This window comes from Drosophila tropicalis, unplaced genomic scaffold (genome assembly GCF_018151085.1).
Source record: "Drosophila tropicalis isolate 14030-0801.00 unplaced genomic scaffold, ASM1815108v1 contig_878, whole genome shotgun sequence".
NCBI lineage: Eukaryota > Metazoa > Arthropoda > Insecta > Diptera > Drosophilidae > Drosophila > Drosophila tropicalis.
This window is the reverse complement of record NW_027173374.1, coordinates 10,541,570-10,561,530: the sequence shown is the minus strand read 5'-3', so window position 1 is coordinate 10,561,530 and position 19,961 is coordinate 10,541,570. Positions and strand designations below refer to the sequence as shown.

The 19,961-nt window shown below is 34.5% G+C and overlaps 2 protein-coding genes and 1 long non-coding RNA gene across 3 annotated transcripts in view; 1 reads left to right on the top strand and 2 right to left on the bottom strand.

Moving 5' to 3' along the window:
• Positions 1-17,908, bottom strand: part of Hs6st (heparan sulfate 6-O-sulfotransferase) — an 80,796-nt gene extending 62,888 nt beyond the window's left edge. The window contains exons 1-2 of the mRNA XM_068299177.1: positions 17,525-17,908; positions 15,844-16,249 (exon numbers count right to left, since the gene is read on the bottom strand). Of these exons, the coding sequence (XP_068155278.1) occupies positions 15,844-16,035 (192 nt within the window). The 5' untranslated portion in view covers positions 16,036-16,249; positions 17,525-17,908. The remainder of the gene's footprint in view (positions 1-15,843; positions 16,250-17,524) is intronic.
• A 292-nt stretch (positions 17,909-18,200) lies between these two features.
• LOC137584978 (uncharacterized) lies at positions 18,201-19,333 on the top strand. The gene is made up of 2 exons (XR_011033515.1): positions 18,201-18,330; positions 18,420-19,333. It is a non-coding gene; the product is annotated as an uncharacterized lncRNA (long non-coding RNA).
• Positions 18,339-19,631, bottom strand: LOC137584977 (uncharacterized). Its single transcript, XM_068300594.1, has 2 exons — positions 19,499-19,631; positions 18,339-19,120 (listed from the first exon to the last, which is right to left on the bottom strand). The coding sequence occupies exons 1-2, from the start codon at positions 19,544-19,546 to the stop codon at positions 18,458-18,460; spliced, it is 711 nt and encodes a 236-aa protein (XP_068156695.1). The 5' UTR covers positions 19,547-19,631; the 3' UTR covers positions 18,339-18,457.
• Positions 19,632-19,961: the final 330 nt, after the last annotated feature.

The following is a 19,961-nucleotide window of genomic DNA, read 5'->3' as shown; positions in this document are numbered from 1 at the left end:
ACTTTTAGCATAAATCTTGCACTCTCAAAAGTTAATTTTCATCAGTGGCGTTGTCCAATGGGAAACCTTTTAACCCACATGGGGTTCCAAATTCGATAAATCTAATGAACATATCTTAAAATTGTTAAATTGTTCCAAAAATTCTGGTATGCATTATAAAGTAACCAAGATTAAACAATTTCAAATAATATTAGACTATCTACATCAACATAATGTAAAAGTCAATATTTTTTCTATCAATATTAACAATTAATGGAGCTCTGTGATTCAAGTTATAGGCTTTTAATTTTCTTGTTTCTCTTTTAGCTACAGCCCCTTTTTAAGAAAATTTCTTGCCATAGCCTTGGAAATATGCAACATTTTGCTTTAACAAAGTTATGAATATTGATAAGCGAAAAGACCAACAATCTATGGAGCCAGGGAAGAGAGCATCTTCTATGCCTCATGACTTTAACGGTTGCTTTTGTTGAAATGTTAATAAAAGCCTTTTCTACCAAGATTGAGTTTTCGGCAATCTCATTTGGGGTTTACATACACACACACATACACACACACACAACACAAATACACACACATATACGCTAAGGAAACTACATACATAATTGCCTTTTGCACAGGTGTTAGGGAAATGAAGATGTACATAAAGCAGTAGAAGGAAGAGAAATTGTGGGGTGAAAGAAGTTGATGATGTTCTAGGTGGTTGGCTGGAAATTGTGTTTAATGTTTAGTCGTAGAAAATTAGTTTAATGCCTAGGCGAAAATGGTATGTCAACCTTTTTTGGATGAATGCCGTTGATGGGAGGGAAATGTGCTTTACGCTAGCTAAATGTTGTCATAAGATAAAGGTAGTCGTAGCCTTCGTCGTCGACGAGTCAGCAAATTGCTTTGTATGTCGTATGGGTTAATTGAATTGCCTTAGCTGCTATTGCCACGTTTTTTGGGGGGGCATTCTGATAAGAAAGGTCATAGAACTGAACCATAACGAGACGAAGCGAAACGAAGATTAATCTATTTATGGTTCTATTTTACTATTAAGGCAACTCTTCCGCATACATATGCACATACAATGTATTTTGCTCTAATTCAATTTAGTCTATGCTTAAATCGTTATATTATTGAAATGTCGATTATCTTAAACTGTAGCAGGGCTTTCGAAATATTCATCAATCATGTGGATGAATGCTGGCTAGTCTAATGCCACTTCAACATGAAGCAGCAGCACCCAGTTGAAGCTTGCTGTCAACTGATGAGGGGGGCACTTCGAGACTTGCAATTTCTGCGGGAGCATTGTTCCCACAGTTGTTGTATAGTGTCAGGGACGGATTAACAAACGAATTCACTGGGCCTCTACAAAATAACATCTGATTGATGTCAGCAAATGTTGTCTATTCGAAACACAAGCCAAACAAATTAAATAGTATTGACTCTCTATTGATTCTTCTTTTGAGGTTAGCTCTCAAGGAGGAAGTTGTGATATGGTGACCCCAAAATTTATATAAACATATGCGAATCCAGGCCTGTAAATGATTCGTATGTCTGTCATTGCCTGGCCTAACGTTTGTCAGCATTAACTACATTTAATTCAAATTGTCACCATACACACCAAGTCCATCCACTTCGCAAGCTTCACTCACAGTCGAGTTGCAAAAACTAGGGTTTTTCTTTTTTTCTGTTTGCTCTGTCCATAAATTATGCAATTGTCAACGCAATTGAAGAAGAGTTTCGTTGTGCATTAACTTGCATAAAAAGTGCAACAATTATTACATAGGCTCTCTCTCTGCACTTCCTCAATTCGTTGTCGATTGGAGCTCATGTCTTTGCATTTCTGATGTGTAATGGAATATTTGCATTACTAGAGTCTTTGAAATGGGGGCCGAGTTGTTTTTTAATTGCCGATAAGCAGCAGCAACAAAAGCAACACTACCATCATCAAACAGCTCCCCTATAATTGTTTCTTATGTTCGCACAGTTTTTGTTATGGCTGTTGTTTAGTTTTTCCCTGGCCTCTTAGTGCTTCTGCTTGAGTGGTGCGGTGGTAAGTGTTGCCTCGGTGTTGGGCGGTGTTAAAGTGCAGCTGCAGCTGCTTGAAATTGACGACTTTTGTGAGTGCCTTCATAAGTAATTAGCACAAGTGCTGGATACACGTTTTTTGTTTGTTAGTTCTGCAAAGTGAGTTGCAGTTTATAATTTTACAGTCGTTCGTTAATTGAGATCTTTAAAATTCATAATTGATTGAGTAAACAGTGAGAAAATCGATTGTACCTAGTTAAAGCACCATTTTGATCTCGTTAAAAATAGTATTGAAATGTGTTATAGTTTTTTAATCTTTAGGAAAAATAGAAATTGAATAGAAACTTAGCCAAATTAGAATCGATTTTCAAAAGTGATTTCTGATTTGAATGCTTTTTTATTTGAATAAAAATGTTCAGAACTGGCTTATTCTGATATCACTCTATGGATATTATACGCTTTACGCTTTTGTTCTGTAACATCCGAATTTTCACATTCAATTTAACCATTTAATGCCTGAAATATGCAGCTGAAAAGATTTAATAAATCCCCAGTTGCGTTTTGTTAACTCAACAGTTAAGATGTTGTCATTGCTCTATGAAATTCTAATACTTCAATTGGTATTTACATCTATAAATAGTTATAAAGATGACAGATGTGGGAAATACGGTAATATATACTGAAATCGAAACGTTTTCAATTTTTTTTTAATTACTATAATTTGTAGGTTATTGCCGTCAGAATGAGATTTGTGGCTGTAGATTATGCTTTGAACCGTCTTGCAAACAAATGCTCTATGATGGCAGGGAATGTCCCAGCCAATGTCAAATGGCTTGCAATTGCAAATTCGGTTATGTACGCGAAAACAAGGGATCGTGTGTAAAAAAATCAAGATGTTGTATCGGTGCGGGTTATTGTAAATCGCTGAAGGAACTGCATATAGATGAACAACGGCGTAAGAAACACCACACATCAATTAGGCGTATTTTTTTCAAGTAATTACAAAAAGGTCTAATGAAAATGTGTTTAAGTCGATACTTTCTTTTTTGTTCGGCAATAAAAGATTGGGTTTAGCAATCTTTCTAGTCAGGTAAATCTTAAGTGCTACACACAAACACAGACACGCATACACACATACAATGGTGACATAGAAAATCAATAAAACAAAGCAAGGCTAAGCCATAGCCCAGGACAATGGGTAACACGTACCAACCAACCATCCAACCAACAAGCAAGTCAAACAACCCTGACAAGAAGATCTTATCATCTTTTCCTCTCCAACTCCATCCCCGCCGCCAGGTGCAGGCCAAAATGTGTTAATAGAAATTGCCCCTTTTTGATTATGGTTGGCTTTGTTGTCGTTGCTTTGAAAACAGGAAATCAAAGCGTGACAAAAATTTACAAATGTTTTCTTTTTTTAATGTTTCTATATTTATTTGTATGTATGTACTTGCACATACATACATACATATATACTCGTATTTATCTTTCTTCCACAGAACTCTCTTAATGTGTCGCTTTTGTTGTAAATCAAAGTTGTTAATTTTATTGAAGGCTAGCTAATTGTGTGTCATGAGTTTCGCATACGAAATTTGTTTTGGAGACCCTTTCTGGCAGCCCCCTACCACTTCTTCCTCACTCCCACTCCCTGTCTATGTCTCTTTCTGTCTCTGCACTTGTTTGAATTCAATTTATGAATTCCCAAGAGGTGCTCAAGAAGTGATTGGAGATGTAAGGCGCCAGCAAAAACAACAACCAGATTGCTGGTTGAATACTTATGTCCAACATGCATTAAGAATTTGAAATGAGTACAAATCTGAAATTTTGGTAGAAATTCGAATTTGGCCATTGTTGGAAATGCATTAGAGATTTCATATACATAACGAAACAATCACATCAAATCAAATCAGAAAATACCAAAAAATATATTTAATTAGGAAGTCTTTTGAATGCCTGTTGTTACCCCAAATATAGTTTCAGGAATTTTCAAACTGTGATTTGAATATGAAAAGTAAATTATAATATGACTTACATACCTGCAGGAAAACAAAGATTTAGTCTGAAATGCATTTAAGACAAGTTTTAGACCAAATACGTTGATTGGGTCAATATATCAGAAGAAGTCTTTACAACTCAATTCAAAATCCTTTACTCAGATATCACGGAAATTAAATAAAAAACGAATACAATTTGTCATTTATTTAAATTATATCTTCACTTAATGGCCAGCAAATATAATGTCTCGTCTGTTTGTCCATATCCTCTCTGTTCTATCTGACTCAGCTCTTTTTTATTTCGTATTTCCTAATCTGAAATTTCCGCAAACTCTGCAAGTCATAAATTAGAAGAGAATTGCATTTAAAACTGGGAGAAAAAAACCAAAACCGAATACAACTGTGTAAAAAGTGCTGGGCTGGCTGGCTAGAGCTAGAATGGGGCCATGCAAATTTGTCACATGAATATGAATGCAATTGCAGTTCGTGTTGCCGTTGTTGTTCTCCTCTGAGCAACGAGGCGTCAAAGACCCCGCAGGAGACACACAAAATAAATATGTTAAATATATACGAAATTGAAACATTTCTCTATGCATCAAACGGCAGTTTTTCCTTTTTGTGCACTTCGACTTTTATTTTGTCGTTGGTCACAGTTGGAGTCGCTTGGCATTTGGCATTCAACATTTAGCCGTCGTTTTGTCGTCAGCTAAACGAATTCACAACAAAACAAGCAGCAGCAGCAACAACAACAACAACAGGGGAAAGAAGAAAAAAACGATGAAAGGCGGGAGGGAAAAATTAAAATTGGCATGGGCTTGGACGTCAATGAATTTATTTCGCAATGTGGCAATGTCAATGCCCTTTTCCCAATGTTCAGAAATAGAGGCAAGCGTCTATCATAGAGACAAGAGGGGGCTTGCCTCCATCTAAGTGGAACGTTTCAAAATGAAATGAGAGTTTTCGTCGGGCGTCAAACTCAATTGGTTATCTGTTTTTTTCTACTTCTACTTTTCCAAATAAGTATGCCTATGAAAAATATATGAACGAAAAAAGAAGACAAAAAAGAGAGTTATATAGATTTTTGTTTACTCTCGAATCGATTTAGTTCAACTTTTATTTTAACTAGTACTTAGTAGGTACTTAGCCAGATAACAACATGACATTTATAACCAACCAATTTGTTGTATTAGTAGTTTTAGTTCTTCGAAATCGATAATTCCACATATTTTATATAAATTAATAATTAAACATAATTATTTGAATGAGATAGTTAAATATTCGACAGCCTGCGTCTATTTCTAGCTAATACAGTTCAAACTACTCCATCATTTCTCACTTCAAAACCAAGACACTCATTTTCAAAGAGTATGGCAAGACCTTATATACGAATTTTGCGCAGCTTCCGTTTCGGTTTCAATTGTATTTCAAGAGTATTTTGTGAGGTCTCTTCTTTCTTTCATCTCACATTTTGTCAACACATGTTCACCATGATCGAGAAACAACAACAAGCCTTTTAGGCATTATTTTACTTACGACTTCTTTAACATAAACACGTATGGATGTATGTGTTTGTGTGTGTGTCTGTGCAGCAAACTCACTTTTTGAGAGTTTCCCTTGTCAATCACTTGAATATATGCAAACATATTTCTTGTAACAGTTTTCGCTTCGACTCGGTTCTACTTTACAAATCTTGGGTATTTGGCCTATGTATATCGTGTATCCACATAAGTGCCATATAATAGGGCGTTGAAAGGGCCGAGGCGAGCGTAAGCATCTGTTAGATGCATTTCTATTTCATTTTCTTCTCTTTTTTTTTGGTTTTCGTGATGATGAATTGGCGTTCATTGTGTCGGCTATACAGCTGTCGGTCAAAGATGAAAGATGAATGCTATTGAACCATAACAGATTGTCTTTCTCAAAACGCTAAGCATTAATGGGTTAAGGCTATAAATATATCATATAGTATGCATGTATGCACGTCTATCTCTGTATGCATCAATTCACACTATGACATTTGCCACTGCAGTGCCCTGGAAAACCGAAAAGAAAAAGTTCTCGTTCTATATGTACAAGTCTGTTCCTTTGGTCAGCCATGTCTTAGCAGACGATTTACGACTTCCGTGAACACTTCTTGTTCAATGCAATCGGAATTGAGTAGTATGCATATACCGAAACGTACATACATATGTATGTATATGTAGTGCCTCTCACTGCGATTGCAATATGAAAAAATATCTGTCTAAAGTGCAAGTGCCTTTAGGTATTTGATATGCACATCAGGTCTCAGATGTCTGCAATTGATGAGGAATTATTTGCTACGAAAAACATGAAGCTAAAAGGAAATTTAAGAATTAATACCCTAATGGGAGGTCTAGCGAGAATCAAGAAGTTTGTAAGGTAGCATTGAGAACTTAAATTCTACCAGAATTTAATTTTAGAACGGAAGTCAAATTACAAGATTAAAGCACTAACCATAGAACACATAGATGGGACAAACTCATGTTTTTTTGATTGCAAACGCTAGCCTAGTCATGGAACCCCAGAGAACTTCGGGAAAACCCGAACGTTCGTACTCTCAATGAGAGCGTAAAGTGGGGAGAGGGCCAAGCAGCTACGAAAATAATTTAGTGTAGCACAGACTACAGAACGATGAAGGCAGGCCTATGTCGCTTGTGATTTCGTTCTGTCTATGTATGTGTACACTCGTCGGTACATGCTCAAGCTTCGTAGTGTGTGTGTGACGTGAAGTTGTACAACATCGCATTTCAATAGCTCGCTCGACCAAAATTTTTAATTTTCGACAAAACAGCGACAATGCGAATAGGATATGCCCCTGTCTAAAGAACATCAAGAAATATTGGCCTTAGCTTCGTATGTATCCCGGTGGCTGTGCCTATAAAGTGCTCGCTTGGCGGTCGGAATATCCCTGGTTCGAATCCCTTAAATTAATTTTCATCATGATTAATATCTTAATTTTGATTAAATTTCAACCGCAAATACTTGAATTTATCACTCATTTTCTCTATTCTTCAACAAGAAGGAGAAAAAATACTAATTAATCACATCAGCTTGGGTAATCCTTCACGCTGTATTATTATTATAAATACAAACGAACTCACAGAAAAGAAAAACACAAAAATGAGAGAGGCAGCGTAAGAGATTGAAAGAGGCGAAAGAACCCTTAATAAATCAAAAACAAAAATATAACCATTAAGGATATAATACACTTATATAAATATATATACACTTATATATATGTATATGTTATATATATTTTTAGATATCGTCGTCTGGCTCTTGGACACATCAAAAACATGTCTCGGTCAATAACTTTTTGTTGTTGTTGTATTTTATTTTTGTTAAGCAATTAATACGTGAGCAAACTGGAAAATGTGCCACAAGACCAAGACCAACACTAAGCTATGGACATGGGCATGGATATAATGGGTGAGGAGCTTTGGTTTTTTTCTTCTTCATTTTTTTTGGGTGGAATTCAAGTGCAAAACAATGTTAAAGTGTAAGAGGGAGTTTGGCACAAACAAAACAAAAGAAAAAAGAAACTTTCTGCCCAAGAATTGAATAGAAGGCACACACACACACAGACACAGAAAAAAAGGCCAGGCATATAGCACTAAAACTGTAATTCGCAATTGTGAAATCCGAACACGCCTCTCACATTGTCACATTCGACTTTGGCTGCCATGTCTGTCTATACCGTGCCATATACATACGAACATACATAATATATCTCTATCTCATTATAATTATCATTGTCATCATCGTCATTATCATGTTCATCTCGTTTAGTAGTAGAAGAAAATTATAACACATTTTCCACTGAATAATAAATTATTTGTTAGATTTTTCCCTATGTCTGAGTTCTTTGCTCATATTTCAAGCAAACCAAGCGGAAATCCTTTCTCCCCTTCTCCTATTTCTTCTCTATATACAGATTCAACAATTTTCCTCTCTTCCTTATACTTACTATATGCATATACGTATATAGTGTAATAATACTCTCTTGGTTGTGGTGCATTTTGCCTACATTTTTGCTGCTCGTTAAATAGGCGACAGTTTGTGAAAAGTTTTCTATACAGACAGCGTAATTTTAATACCCTTGCAGAGGACAATGACAAAATTGGCAGAGACTTTGTCCCAGACCAGATCAAGACATCTTCTATTGTTCGCTCGTTTCTAATTTCTTAATAAATACTTTGTAGATTTCTATCTAAACGTATAAGCTCAATTTACAAACGCTAACAATGAATTGCAGTTTGAGATTTTGAAGACTCAATTTTCAAGAATGAGAATTGAGAGAAATGTGATCAGACTTTGTATGCAAAAAACAGTTGCTCATTAAAAAAAGAAGACTTTTAAGACTTAAAAATGTTGTAATATAGATTAGTTTAGACTAAACCTGCATTATACTCAATTGGTAGGGCATATAAAATACGTTGTGATGATCTTATATTGTTTGCCATAGACTAGACTAGTCATTTTTGTTGTCGGCTTGTTTGCTGGTTCGAGTTCAAGTTGCAAATTTCGATGTGTGAAAAACTTTTAATTGGATGCTTATTACAGAAAATTTGCTTGCCCTTTTTGTATGAATTTTCTATATTTTCCCTCATTAAATGCTTTTTAGTCTGCATTCAGTAATGTTTTTAAATGATAAATGCGTAAATCATAAGCCAAAATTTAATAAATTATCAAATGCTCTTAAATTAAACATATTATATGACTCTACTTTTGGTCTGACCACCCCTCTCTTGATTTCATCTTCATTTTCATAATTTCCAATTAGCCAGAGCTTAAAAAAAATGCACACACACAAAACGGCAATACAACGGCAATACAACCATGTTCCAATTAGAAATACAAAATGCGCTAATTGCATTTTACAAAACAATTCAGCATTTTCGCATTTTGGGTTGTCAGGAGAGAGTAGTCGAGGTGAGGGATGTGCATTTGTAATTGGCAATTGCATTTCGTATAATACAATTTGGTCCACTATTTAATAATATGCATAAAAACGCCCAACAAAATGGCATAAAAGTGCTTAATGAGGGTGAAATTGCTGACGAAATTAGTCCAAAAAATTATATACATAAGTGAAGCATTAAGCTAATAATACAGCAAACAAGTGAAACAACAAACCGATATGATTTTGCGCACAAAATTGTTTAATTGTTTGGCAATTAATAATTATATGTTTATATTATATTTCGGTAACCGATATACATACATATGCATTCGTTTGCCTGTTCAGCATCTTCTCTGATCGAGTGAAACGAAAACCGAAAGGTACATCATTTCCTACCTGCATTTGCCATTTAAACTCATAAACGGCTATCAGTTTACCGAGTTCGTTTGCAAAACATGAGGCCGCCGAGTAGATTCAATTAAAACCGTATAAGTATAACGACAAAAAGACTATTCGACTAGCTTGATACCCATTCTGTCTGTCTAGAGTGAAATGCATTACATTTGGGATGGAACAATCCAAAAGAGCTGCTGTAAAAATTGTGATGAAGACTTGATTAGCGTCTTAAAAAGGATATCCCAAGTTCGTTTAGCATTTACTTTGCTTTTTATTATATATCACATACATTATAGTCCTCATATAACCGTATTACCCTATAATAATCGCCACACAGAAACCTATAAAACTCACACAGACACACATCCATCTACATATACATATGTGAAATTATAACTAACCCAGACACAATACAAAAACCAGTTTTTTGAACCCCAAGCACTAACTCAACAGAGCATCAGCAAAAAAAAAATAACAAAAACATCAGTCAAGAGAGCAGAAAGTATCAAAAAACTTTTATCAGACAAACTCGAACATTTTTAGGAGGCTCGTTATTTTTTTTTTTTTTTAATTTTTAAAGCGATCTTTTGCTAATTTGTTGGAGATCTCCAGATGCAGCATCCTTTTTGGGCAAACCTGCTACAACTCTTTTCCTCTTGAGGGTCTCTCCCTGTCTCACACACAAACATACATACACACGGTATATGTATCTTACCCTTTTATTTTGTTTTGGCTTTTTTGATCTTTTGCGCACGAATTAGCTTCAAACAGGCGTGAATAATGCTCGCTGATCTTTGAAAACCAAAAATTAAGCCCCCCATTGTCTTCGGGTTTTGTTCCCGTTTTAAAAATCTCAAAATCATTTGACTTAGATGAAAGACCACATTAAAGTGCTGCCGCCTGACACGCTTCTTATGACATGTGCGGTTAAAACGTAACCTGCATCATCTGCCTTGCCGTCCCAACCCCCTCAAGATTCCCTCCGCCATCCACAATCTCTGGCCCATCTTAGTGCTCAAAACGTTTCTTGGCATGTGCGCTTTTTCTACATACATATTTCAGATTGCTGATAGTTTAATTGGTCTGGACTTTATGTCTGTTTGTTGTATATGTGAGTGTTTGTTGTTATTTGTTATTCATGTTTTTGTTTCTCCTTGTTTCTTTTCTATACTGTGTTGTTGTTGTTGTTGTTTTTTGCCACTGGTCTTACGTTGTACAACTAAAGCATCTTCGCGTCATCTTCTCGTCTCTGGTATAATGAAGATATCACATGGCAGGAATATTAATGTTAATTGAAAATATGCCAAAGTGCTTTCAAGATAGATAAGAATATAAAGAAAAATTCCTTAGAATTAGCTAAATTACTTAAATGACTGCTTGCTTAAGGAAGACATCATCATAGAATTGCACTTTGTTGTTAATTAATGTACCAAACGCATCCAATTTGCTTTGGAAATTCAAAAAGAATTTCAATTGGATGTTAAAGAAAACAGAACTAAAGGCAAAACAACTTCATATTTTATTTGGGAGACATAATTCCCAACCACTTGGATCTCAGCTTTCTTACCATATTTATTTAAACTTAATTGAGATCAAGTGAAATATTTATCAATAAATAATATTTTATTCAATTTATTACACGACGGTTTTGATCTTCATAATCACACTTAAAAGTCGTCTTAACAATTAATCCAATATGAACTTGGCAGGAAGTCTGATATAATCTTTACATATTCTTCCATCAAATGCTAGAGAAACTTTCATAAATCTTTCACTTGTTATGTATTCGAAAATTTTGATTTATGCTTGACAAATGGAAACAGCCATAAAAACTGTTCCGCAGTAAATCCCACACTCCATTAAATTGATTAACACAATCATAAATATCAAAGAAGTTAAATTCGGCTATGCCGAAGTTTATATACCCTTGCAGTCCTTGACAATAATAATTTCACATGTTCAAAATTTGTTTTCTGCAGCTCAATTCATTAATATACAAACAAAACAATTTTACTCTTCATACTATGTACAATTTGTTCTTCTTCTTCCCTCATTCCCTAAGCAAAGCAACGCACGCATACACATACAGTTTATGTAGCGTTGCGTCTGTGTGTGTATGCATGTGCTCTGTTGATTTGATGATGACGTAGTAGGCAGCAAGCAGAGCTGCCGGCAGCGATTGAACCGATTTATATAGACTGTAACTTGTGTTCTATTTATCCGATCAGGGTCAAATTTTGGGATCTGAGATTTTATATCAAATTCTATTATATTGGTGAATTTCATGGGGATACTCCAATTTTTGCAAAAATTTTTGTTCCAGAGCTATATGATATAGTAGTCCGATCCCAAAGATTTTCATACTTTATCTCACCCGGGTAAAAAAAAGCTCCCAAAAAAAATTTCATCCCGATAGCTCTTAAGATGGCTGAGTAAAACGCGTACGCACCGACGGACAGACGGACAGACGGACAGACGGACAGACGGACAGACGGACAGACGGACAGACGGACAGACGGACATGGCTATATCGACTTAGCTTCTCATGCTGATCAAGAATATATATACTTTATGGGGTCGGAAACGTCTCCTTCTGTGCGTTACAAACATCTGACCAATTTTATAATACCCTCTGCAAGGGTATAAAAAGAGAAATATATGATAAAAAATAAGGCAGAAAACTGCAAGCAAACAAATTGGCTCCAAAAAAGTAAACCCCTCCCATCACCCTGAGACTCTCTGCTCATCCATGAACTTACTGAACTTACCAGTTTTGTCCTACATAATTTAGACGAGAATTTTATGGAGCAAAACTAGAGGCAACAGTTGCGTGTTGAGGCAAGTGTTTTGCAGTTTTAATAGAGTAATAAATTGGTAATAAATTGCGGCATCTATATACCATACTATATATAGATATATAGGAGATATGGGGGAGTTTCTACAGCTCGTAACAAAAACACAAAAACAAAAACTTTGAACACAAAAAAATATGTAAAAGCGGTAAAAAAAAAAAAAAAAAAAAACTAACATGAATGTTTGTACCCAAAAAAGAAAAGCGGCAAAACATTTGCATTATGAACTGAACGAACATGGGAGAACGCAGTTTTTTTTTTATGACTTGTGCGCAGGGCAGAGAATAGACGATAGACTACAACTAAACTAAAAACCAACAAAGCCATAAATAGTTTTACATTTCATTAGCTTGGTCAAAAGGCAAAAAAAGCTACAACGGCAACAACAATAAATGCATTTATCTATAAATAATAAACATTTTCTATGTGAATTGTTTACACACAATAGAGGGGGAAAAAAATAAAAGAGAAAACAACGGAGAAAGAAAAGTTGGACCCAACTTTGACCCGAATTTCTAATACTCTAGAGTTAACATGTATATGTTCATTGCAACGATCGGTTGATACTATACGATATTCAAATATATAAGTATTTTGAAAAACGATATACCTTTTTTCGACAAGTGTATACTCAAAGTGAAGGAAACTCAATTATTTTAGAGGCATTTGGCAGTGGCATCCATCGGGCAGACAGCGGGGCACACCTGCTGTTGGCATGAGTTTGCATAATTGTAAATTCAAAAGGAATAAAATCTTGCACAACCTTTTCTATCGACGTCATAAGTCTCATCTCAGCATTTTATCATATAAACAACTCAAATAAACAACCGCATTTAATTAATGACTCTTTATCAATACCCAATAAATATTCAGCGATTTGTGTTTTGTTTTTATTTTTTTGTCTTCAGTTTGTTGCCATTGCTGTGATTCGTTCGTCTACTTTTTTTCTGATTTGAATAAATTGAAATAAAAGATATGTATGTACGAACAAACCTATTGAATATTCAGAGTAAAAGTTGTCGTCGACGACGATTTTGTTTATGGTTTAGTGTCTGATAAATTTTACACATTTAATCGATTTGGAAAATGCCCAAAATGCATAATGAACAAATAATTAAAGTTCTTAATGTTAAAAATTCGAATTTTAAGGTTAATACAGATTATAATTAACATGTGTGAAAAAGGTTCCAAAATTTTCCGAAATTACAGCCCTTAACTTTAATAAACTTGTTATTATTTAAATTATGCAAATTTGGTTTTAGTTGAAACTAAATATCGAGGGTGTTGTTCACCTCTTTAATTAACATATCAGTATGACTTTTAGCTAGTTGATTTGTTTATTTATATTCAACGAACTGTGTCAATTGTCAAATGTTATAGATCAGTGGTTCTTATGGTACACAACATTGTATTAATTAAAGTTCGTTTGGTTTTGTTAGAGTTTAATGAACTATATGTTTAAATTAAGCCCTGAAGAAAACTACATTTATTTGCGAATTTGTTACATACCTAAAGAGGTATTTTAAAACAGGATTTACGGATTGTTTAACCAGATTTGTGTGTTTGTGGGGTTAGTATTTATAAAACTAAAAGACCAAACAATTGAAATTTGCTTACAATTTCAAGGTTTCTTTTGCAAAATAGTCGAAGAAATGTATTCATCTGTTGATGGCTTCTACTAATCCGAAGGTCGATTAATAATATGGCATGCAAAGCAAATCTGAATATAAGAGAATTAGCGCCCCCGCAACTTAATGATGGAATATTATGTTGTCGTGATGCTCTCACTTATTCACTCAGTCTCTGACTGACTGTATCTCTCTGCCTCTCTCTTTCTGCTTTAAGTAACGCATCAGTAATTAAGCTATTTTTGAACACACACATTCAGAGAGGAAACCTCTGAGGCACGCACAACCATTCAACCATCTGGGCGTGGTGCCTCCCTCGACGCAATGTCTGGCAAAGATCGCGTGTAAAGTCAGCTGTCCGAGTGTGCGTCCAATTAATGTCACTTTTACCCCAACATATTTTCACAACAAACACACACACACATATTTTGTTACTTAAATAAATGAAAATAAATATTGTACATTATAAAGCCAATGAAATGTAAATTGTAGGCCAAATTATCTAAATGAAAGATACGTTGATACAACATTTGACATTGAACTCATTTAGAGAACGAAAACGCCTACAAAAACAAGGAAAATTTCTACTTAGAGACGGAGAAAATCTTTTCATTTATATTTGATACAAAATTTCAAGCAAATACATATATATATGGTGTATATATCAAGATTTCCGATTTGTATATGTACATATGTATAAGATTTTGGTTTGATGGAAATGCTGCAGATTGCATAAACATGAAATAAATTTATGAGCTTATTCAATAGATTTATGGTGATGACTTTTAGTCTGTCTCTCTATCTCTATCTCTCCGCATCAAGAGAGATTAATTGTTAAATTTACATTTTGGATTGTAAATTTTTCTAATAGCTCCACCGAGTTGTCTGCGGATTGCCCTTATGGGTCCCCGAGGAGGCGTTTTAATGATTTGTTTTCTTCTGTTTTTATCCCTTATGTATCCCTGCATCGATTAATTCTACACCTTAGTGCATTAAATCACTCAATTCGAGACGAATTGAAAGTTTATTATGGCTGATTTATCTGTTAAATTTAACGAAGAATTATGTGTAAATCGATTGAAATATTTAAAAAATTCAACGCGAATTCCTGCGATTCGATTGATGGGCCTTATTTCGAAACGTTTCATAAATAAATTAAGAATAGGATTTTTAAGAACAAAGCTGTTTAAATAAAGTTTCCCCAGTTTCCTGATGGTGAGTCAAATATACATACATGGAAATGTAGTTTTTTGAGATTCCACCAGAATATTTATAACTGCATCTTCTATTAGTGATGCCTCAATACTGATTTATTAGATCAGAATTGAAACAGATCTGTTTTTCTATTAATATAACTTAATTTAAATAGCCTCTGAAAGCCGCTTTCAACCGAAATGCTACTGAAGTACGTAGAAAATAAGTTATTAATCGATATTTTTTTTTAAACACATATTTTCTTATTGTGATAATTCATTTTATATTTACATATGGAAAGCAATTCACCAAACAATTCACCTAACCAAGCCCATTTTTGTGGTTTATATGTATGTGCATTGTATATAAACATTTCACAAGCGTTTAAAGGCGCCAACAAATATTGTAAACAAAACACAAAATTTGTTGTTATTTTTGTTGCTATTTTGGTTGGTTTTTTGTTTGGTTTGAATAAAGCTCTTTGCCGGACAGATGGACAGCGTGTAATCCCCTTCAAAAGAAAACAAAACGTACGAATTTTTTTTTTTTTGCTTTTGTTTTTGTGGGCCAAGCCGGGCACAAACGAGTTTTGAAACATTCCAGGCAAAAAATGTCTATATATTTAAATAAAAATGCCAACCGGCAAAAATATAAATTATCGAAAAACTAATTTGCATTGGCGCCAAGTATCGAGACAGTTGAGACAAAAATTAAAACAAAAAACCCCAAATAAAATTTATGATCTTGCTAGAAATGAATTCAAGTAATATAAATAAAATAAATGTATGTATTTATAAGCAATTCTCCCCCAATTTGAGATGGGACTAGAATGTATATAGAAAACTTACCTGATCTTGACAGAAGTAACCGAAACCAATAATGCCAGCAATGGCTAAAAACAGGCAAAAGAATATAATTGTTCGGATTTTGGAGCGCGGTTCCATTTTCTTGATTTCATAAACTCCACTTGGTAGCAATAGGGCAAAATCACTATCAACTTGCACAGAGACGTTCTTATGCATATCCAGATTGTTCGGCATGATCCATTTATGCACAATTTAGCAATTTATCACATTATGAATACACAGAATATGGAGAACGAGTAACCAATTGAATGATGTTTCATCACACACCCGCAAATTAGCCGTCGACAGATGCCTCCATCTGAAATATTCTCTTTATATTTTGCTGAGTAATATTATTATTGGTGTTCAACATTTACAGTGAGTGACCGATAAGAAGATAAACAGTTCTCTGTAAAGAAAGACAAATACACAAAAATTATTAATTTAATGGGCAAACAAAACTTTTAAATCGTGTGCTTTGATTACTTGACACACTAAGATAAGAGTGGGAAAGCATGACTATTTATCTGCTTTAAATGGAACAATACTTATATAAGCACCAAACCGAATAATATAATAAATCATCATTCTGTCTACAGAAAGTCTAACTGATAAGGTTCAGCACAGCTGATAAACTTTTACTTATTTTATATTTTTTCCTTTATTAATTTCAATGACAAATTGAGAATAAATCAGTTGAGACAACAGATAGTGTAACTTACTAAATGCGCTTGTATTGTTTGTTGAAATGTAAGAAACAAGGACTAGCATTATTTAGTTGCAGATACCAAAACAAGTAAGTGATTTGTTCTAAGAAAATTATTATCAAATGCAAATGACTGAATCTGTTTTCATGACTATTTAAAATTTAAAGAATGCTTTAGCAATTTTATTTAATTCAATAAACAAAAGAATCTGGCAAAGGGAAGAGTGAAGCTCTCCTAATTCTTAACTCAAGGTAATAAAGCTTAAGCTAACTTAAAAATTTATCATTTAGTTATTCAAAAACGAAACCAGAGTTTAGATAATATTGACGTAGGTTCTAATTTGCTTTCACTTTCGGATTATTTTTTTTTAAGTATAATCGAAGATCAAAATGCCGGTTTCTGGTTTGAGTTAGAAGAGTGAATCGATAAATCAAATTACTGAATCTAAATGTATTTTCTGATTCTTATTGATAACCAAAGATCTTAACTAATGATCTGATTGGGATGATTTGCGTTTTTCAAATTAATGAGATGTCTCTTTTTATTTTGAAAGATCGGCTAAACACTTTTATTATATGTAATTCTATTATTTAAGTATATACTGGAAATTTGTTTTACCAGCTATAAAATTAAACTTGATCTTTACTTTAGAGAAGATACACATAAGGATTTCAACTTATGTTTGAGGATGTTTGGCCTCCAATCGGAAAAACAACATCAAACTGACACATACAAATATTTTGATTAATTTGGCCAACATGAAGATCAATCTCGCACTTTAATATTAAAACCATCCAAATAATAATACAAATTTAACAAATTTTTAAACATTACAACACGCTCTTACACACACAAACAAACAAAGACCGAGACACAAACACAGCGAACCACAAGCACAAAGAGGAGACGCCAAAACAGCTGTTTGACTTGCTGCAAATTGTCGCAATTTTCTTAGATTTCCAAACAAAATTACTTACTTTGGCCTAATTGCCCAGCATTTCCATCTTATTCGCACAACTTTCACTACCTTTCTTTTTGTTTTTCTCAATGCACGTTTATTTATTTACATTATCTTCCACATATTTTCTGCATTTACGCGTTCATTTACCGCGTTGTCTGTTTTGTGTTGCTCATTCTGGGCACTCAATATTAAGGTGTTTTCTTATTACAAATCCTTTTGCACGATTCCCCGTTGATTGTTGCACCTTAAAATTATAATTTAACACAGTTTTAACAAATTTATCAAAGATTTCCCGGGAAATTTAATATTTTGCGTAAGATTTTGTTAATTTTCCGAAAAAAAATTACCGCTAATCACACGTCTGTCGCTTTCAGCGTCAATCAGCTGACTGGAAAAACTATCGACTAACGCCACTATCGATGGCGTTCACGATAACGATATCTACTAAAAAGTTTTAGAAGCGTTGTTTTAAAAAATGACTATGTTTGACAGCCACTGCAACTCGATGTCGCAACTCGATTGTTATGCTCATTTCGATATCATTGCCAAACCAAAATTGCGCCTGTAAAATACTTTACTTTACGCGAATTTGAAAATTACGATGCACAAATCATAAAAATAATGCATTTCTTTTTTGACATATTTTTAAACTAGCCATGAGATTTTAAGCTCAGGAAACAAATTTGTTTAAGGCATATTGTGTATTTTCACAACATCACGAAAAGGTTTTCAAAAATAAAAACTTTCTTTGCCTGTCAGGCTAAACACAGTGTAAAGCATAAGACACAGAAATGGAAACATTTATTGGAATCTAAATGAAAGGTCTGTAGTTAATAAATTGTAAGAATTTATTTCATGTTTATTAGATCATTTAAAAGAGAGCATTAACTAATAGCTAATATTAATCACAGAACACAAACCCATAAGCACCAATCATTTCAAATGGACACTACTTGGAACCAGCACCACCGGCACCGCCGCCGCCTCCAGAGAATGCGGAACTGGCATTTCCCGCACTCGCCGCAAATAATCTTCGCAGATTCTGCAACATGCCCCAAAGTAAGGTTCCAGCTGATCCCAAGGTTTCGAGTACATCCAGACCAGTACTATCCAAGGCTGTTTCCCTATCTTCTTCAGTCTCAATGGCAGAGGAGGAATTATGTGGAGACGGATCATGAACTCCTCGATGACCCACCAAGCGATGGGTATTGGCACGCACATGCGTGTCGTTTACCCCACCTCCGCCAACAGCGTTCACCAAATGTTTCACTGGCTCAAGAACTGGGATATTCAATTTAATTCGATGATAGGTGTCTGGGGTTTCCGTAGAGCCTTCATGCTGCTCACTAGCTGGCTCCATTAAATCATCATCGAGAGTATTGCGTTCGCTTATGGGCTCATCATCAGTATCCAATGATATTTCTATGGTCTTATTTCCCGGACCTGGCAACTGAAGCAAACTACCAAAGAGCTGCTGTAAATGCACAGAATTTGTGGTCTCAGCTTCATTGCGTTCAAAATCAAATTCCTCACGGAATTCTCCACGACGCTTTTGGTTTACATAGCTCACTACGTGATCGGGTGGCTGAGAGGCGGACGTCGTTAGCACAAACTAGGGGCAAATAGGAGAGAAGAAATGGAATCTATTTATGTATATATATGGAATTATTAATGGTTATTGGTTTATAATGAGGCATTCTATATTCTGGACTGATCGTGCACGTGCTGAAATATTCAATTGCAATAGTATAATGGAGACCTAGACCTTGAAATTGTTTATATCTGTAATATTCCTAAGAAGTAAAAGTATTCCTCTTTGACTTAAGTCCTTTCGTGCTTTTTAATTTTGGATTAAATTATTATCCGAATTTTGGAACCTTCTTCATAACGAGAGGAACGTGAATTACTTGTTTTTTCCGAAGATTCAAATACTTTTATTAAGGAACTGTTTAAAGCGAATTCATGTTTTCAAATATTTAATTATCCTTACATGTAGAATCACCATGAAGGTGCTATACATTCTGGATAAATACAGCATAGTGAATGATTATTATTTCTTAAAATTGTTTTGTATTATTTTTGTTTAGACTCAATGTAACCGTAAACCGCTGCCAACAAAAGCTTAAATCGAACTAAGGTTCGAAACAAACAGCAAGCCCAATGGCAAACTGACCATCATGTCAGCTGCTGATCGATAAATCAATTAATTAATATTCAACAAATGTACAAGCTATTTTTATGCAAGTACCTAAATTTGAGATACCTACAATTGAATGGCCAATTCTACAAAAGTTCGAGACTTGGAGAATCACGGTCACTAAACCAAATGACTCAATCAAAATGGTCCTATCAAATACAAATCGAAATGCTTATTCTTATGATGAAAAGACCGGAAAGAGAAGGAATCTGCGTGGATACAGTTCACTCAGTTGGCTGTTTTTATTAATCAATGA

Excerpts from the sequence above, each read along its gene's own strand:
- LOC137584977 (XM_068300594.1), bottom strand. The coding sequence starts at position 19,546 with ATGCTGTATTTATCCAGAATGTATAGCACCTTCATGGTGATTCTACAT. Across the intron at positions 19,121-19,498 it reads CCTTCATGGTGATTCTACAT|TTTGTGCTAACGACGTCCGC; the intron begins GTAAGGATAATT and ends ATTTGCCCCTAG.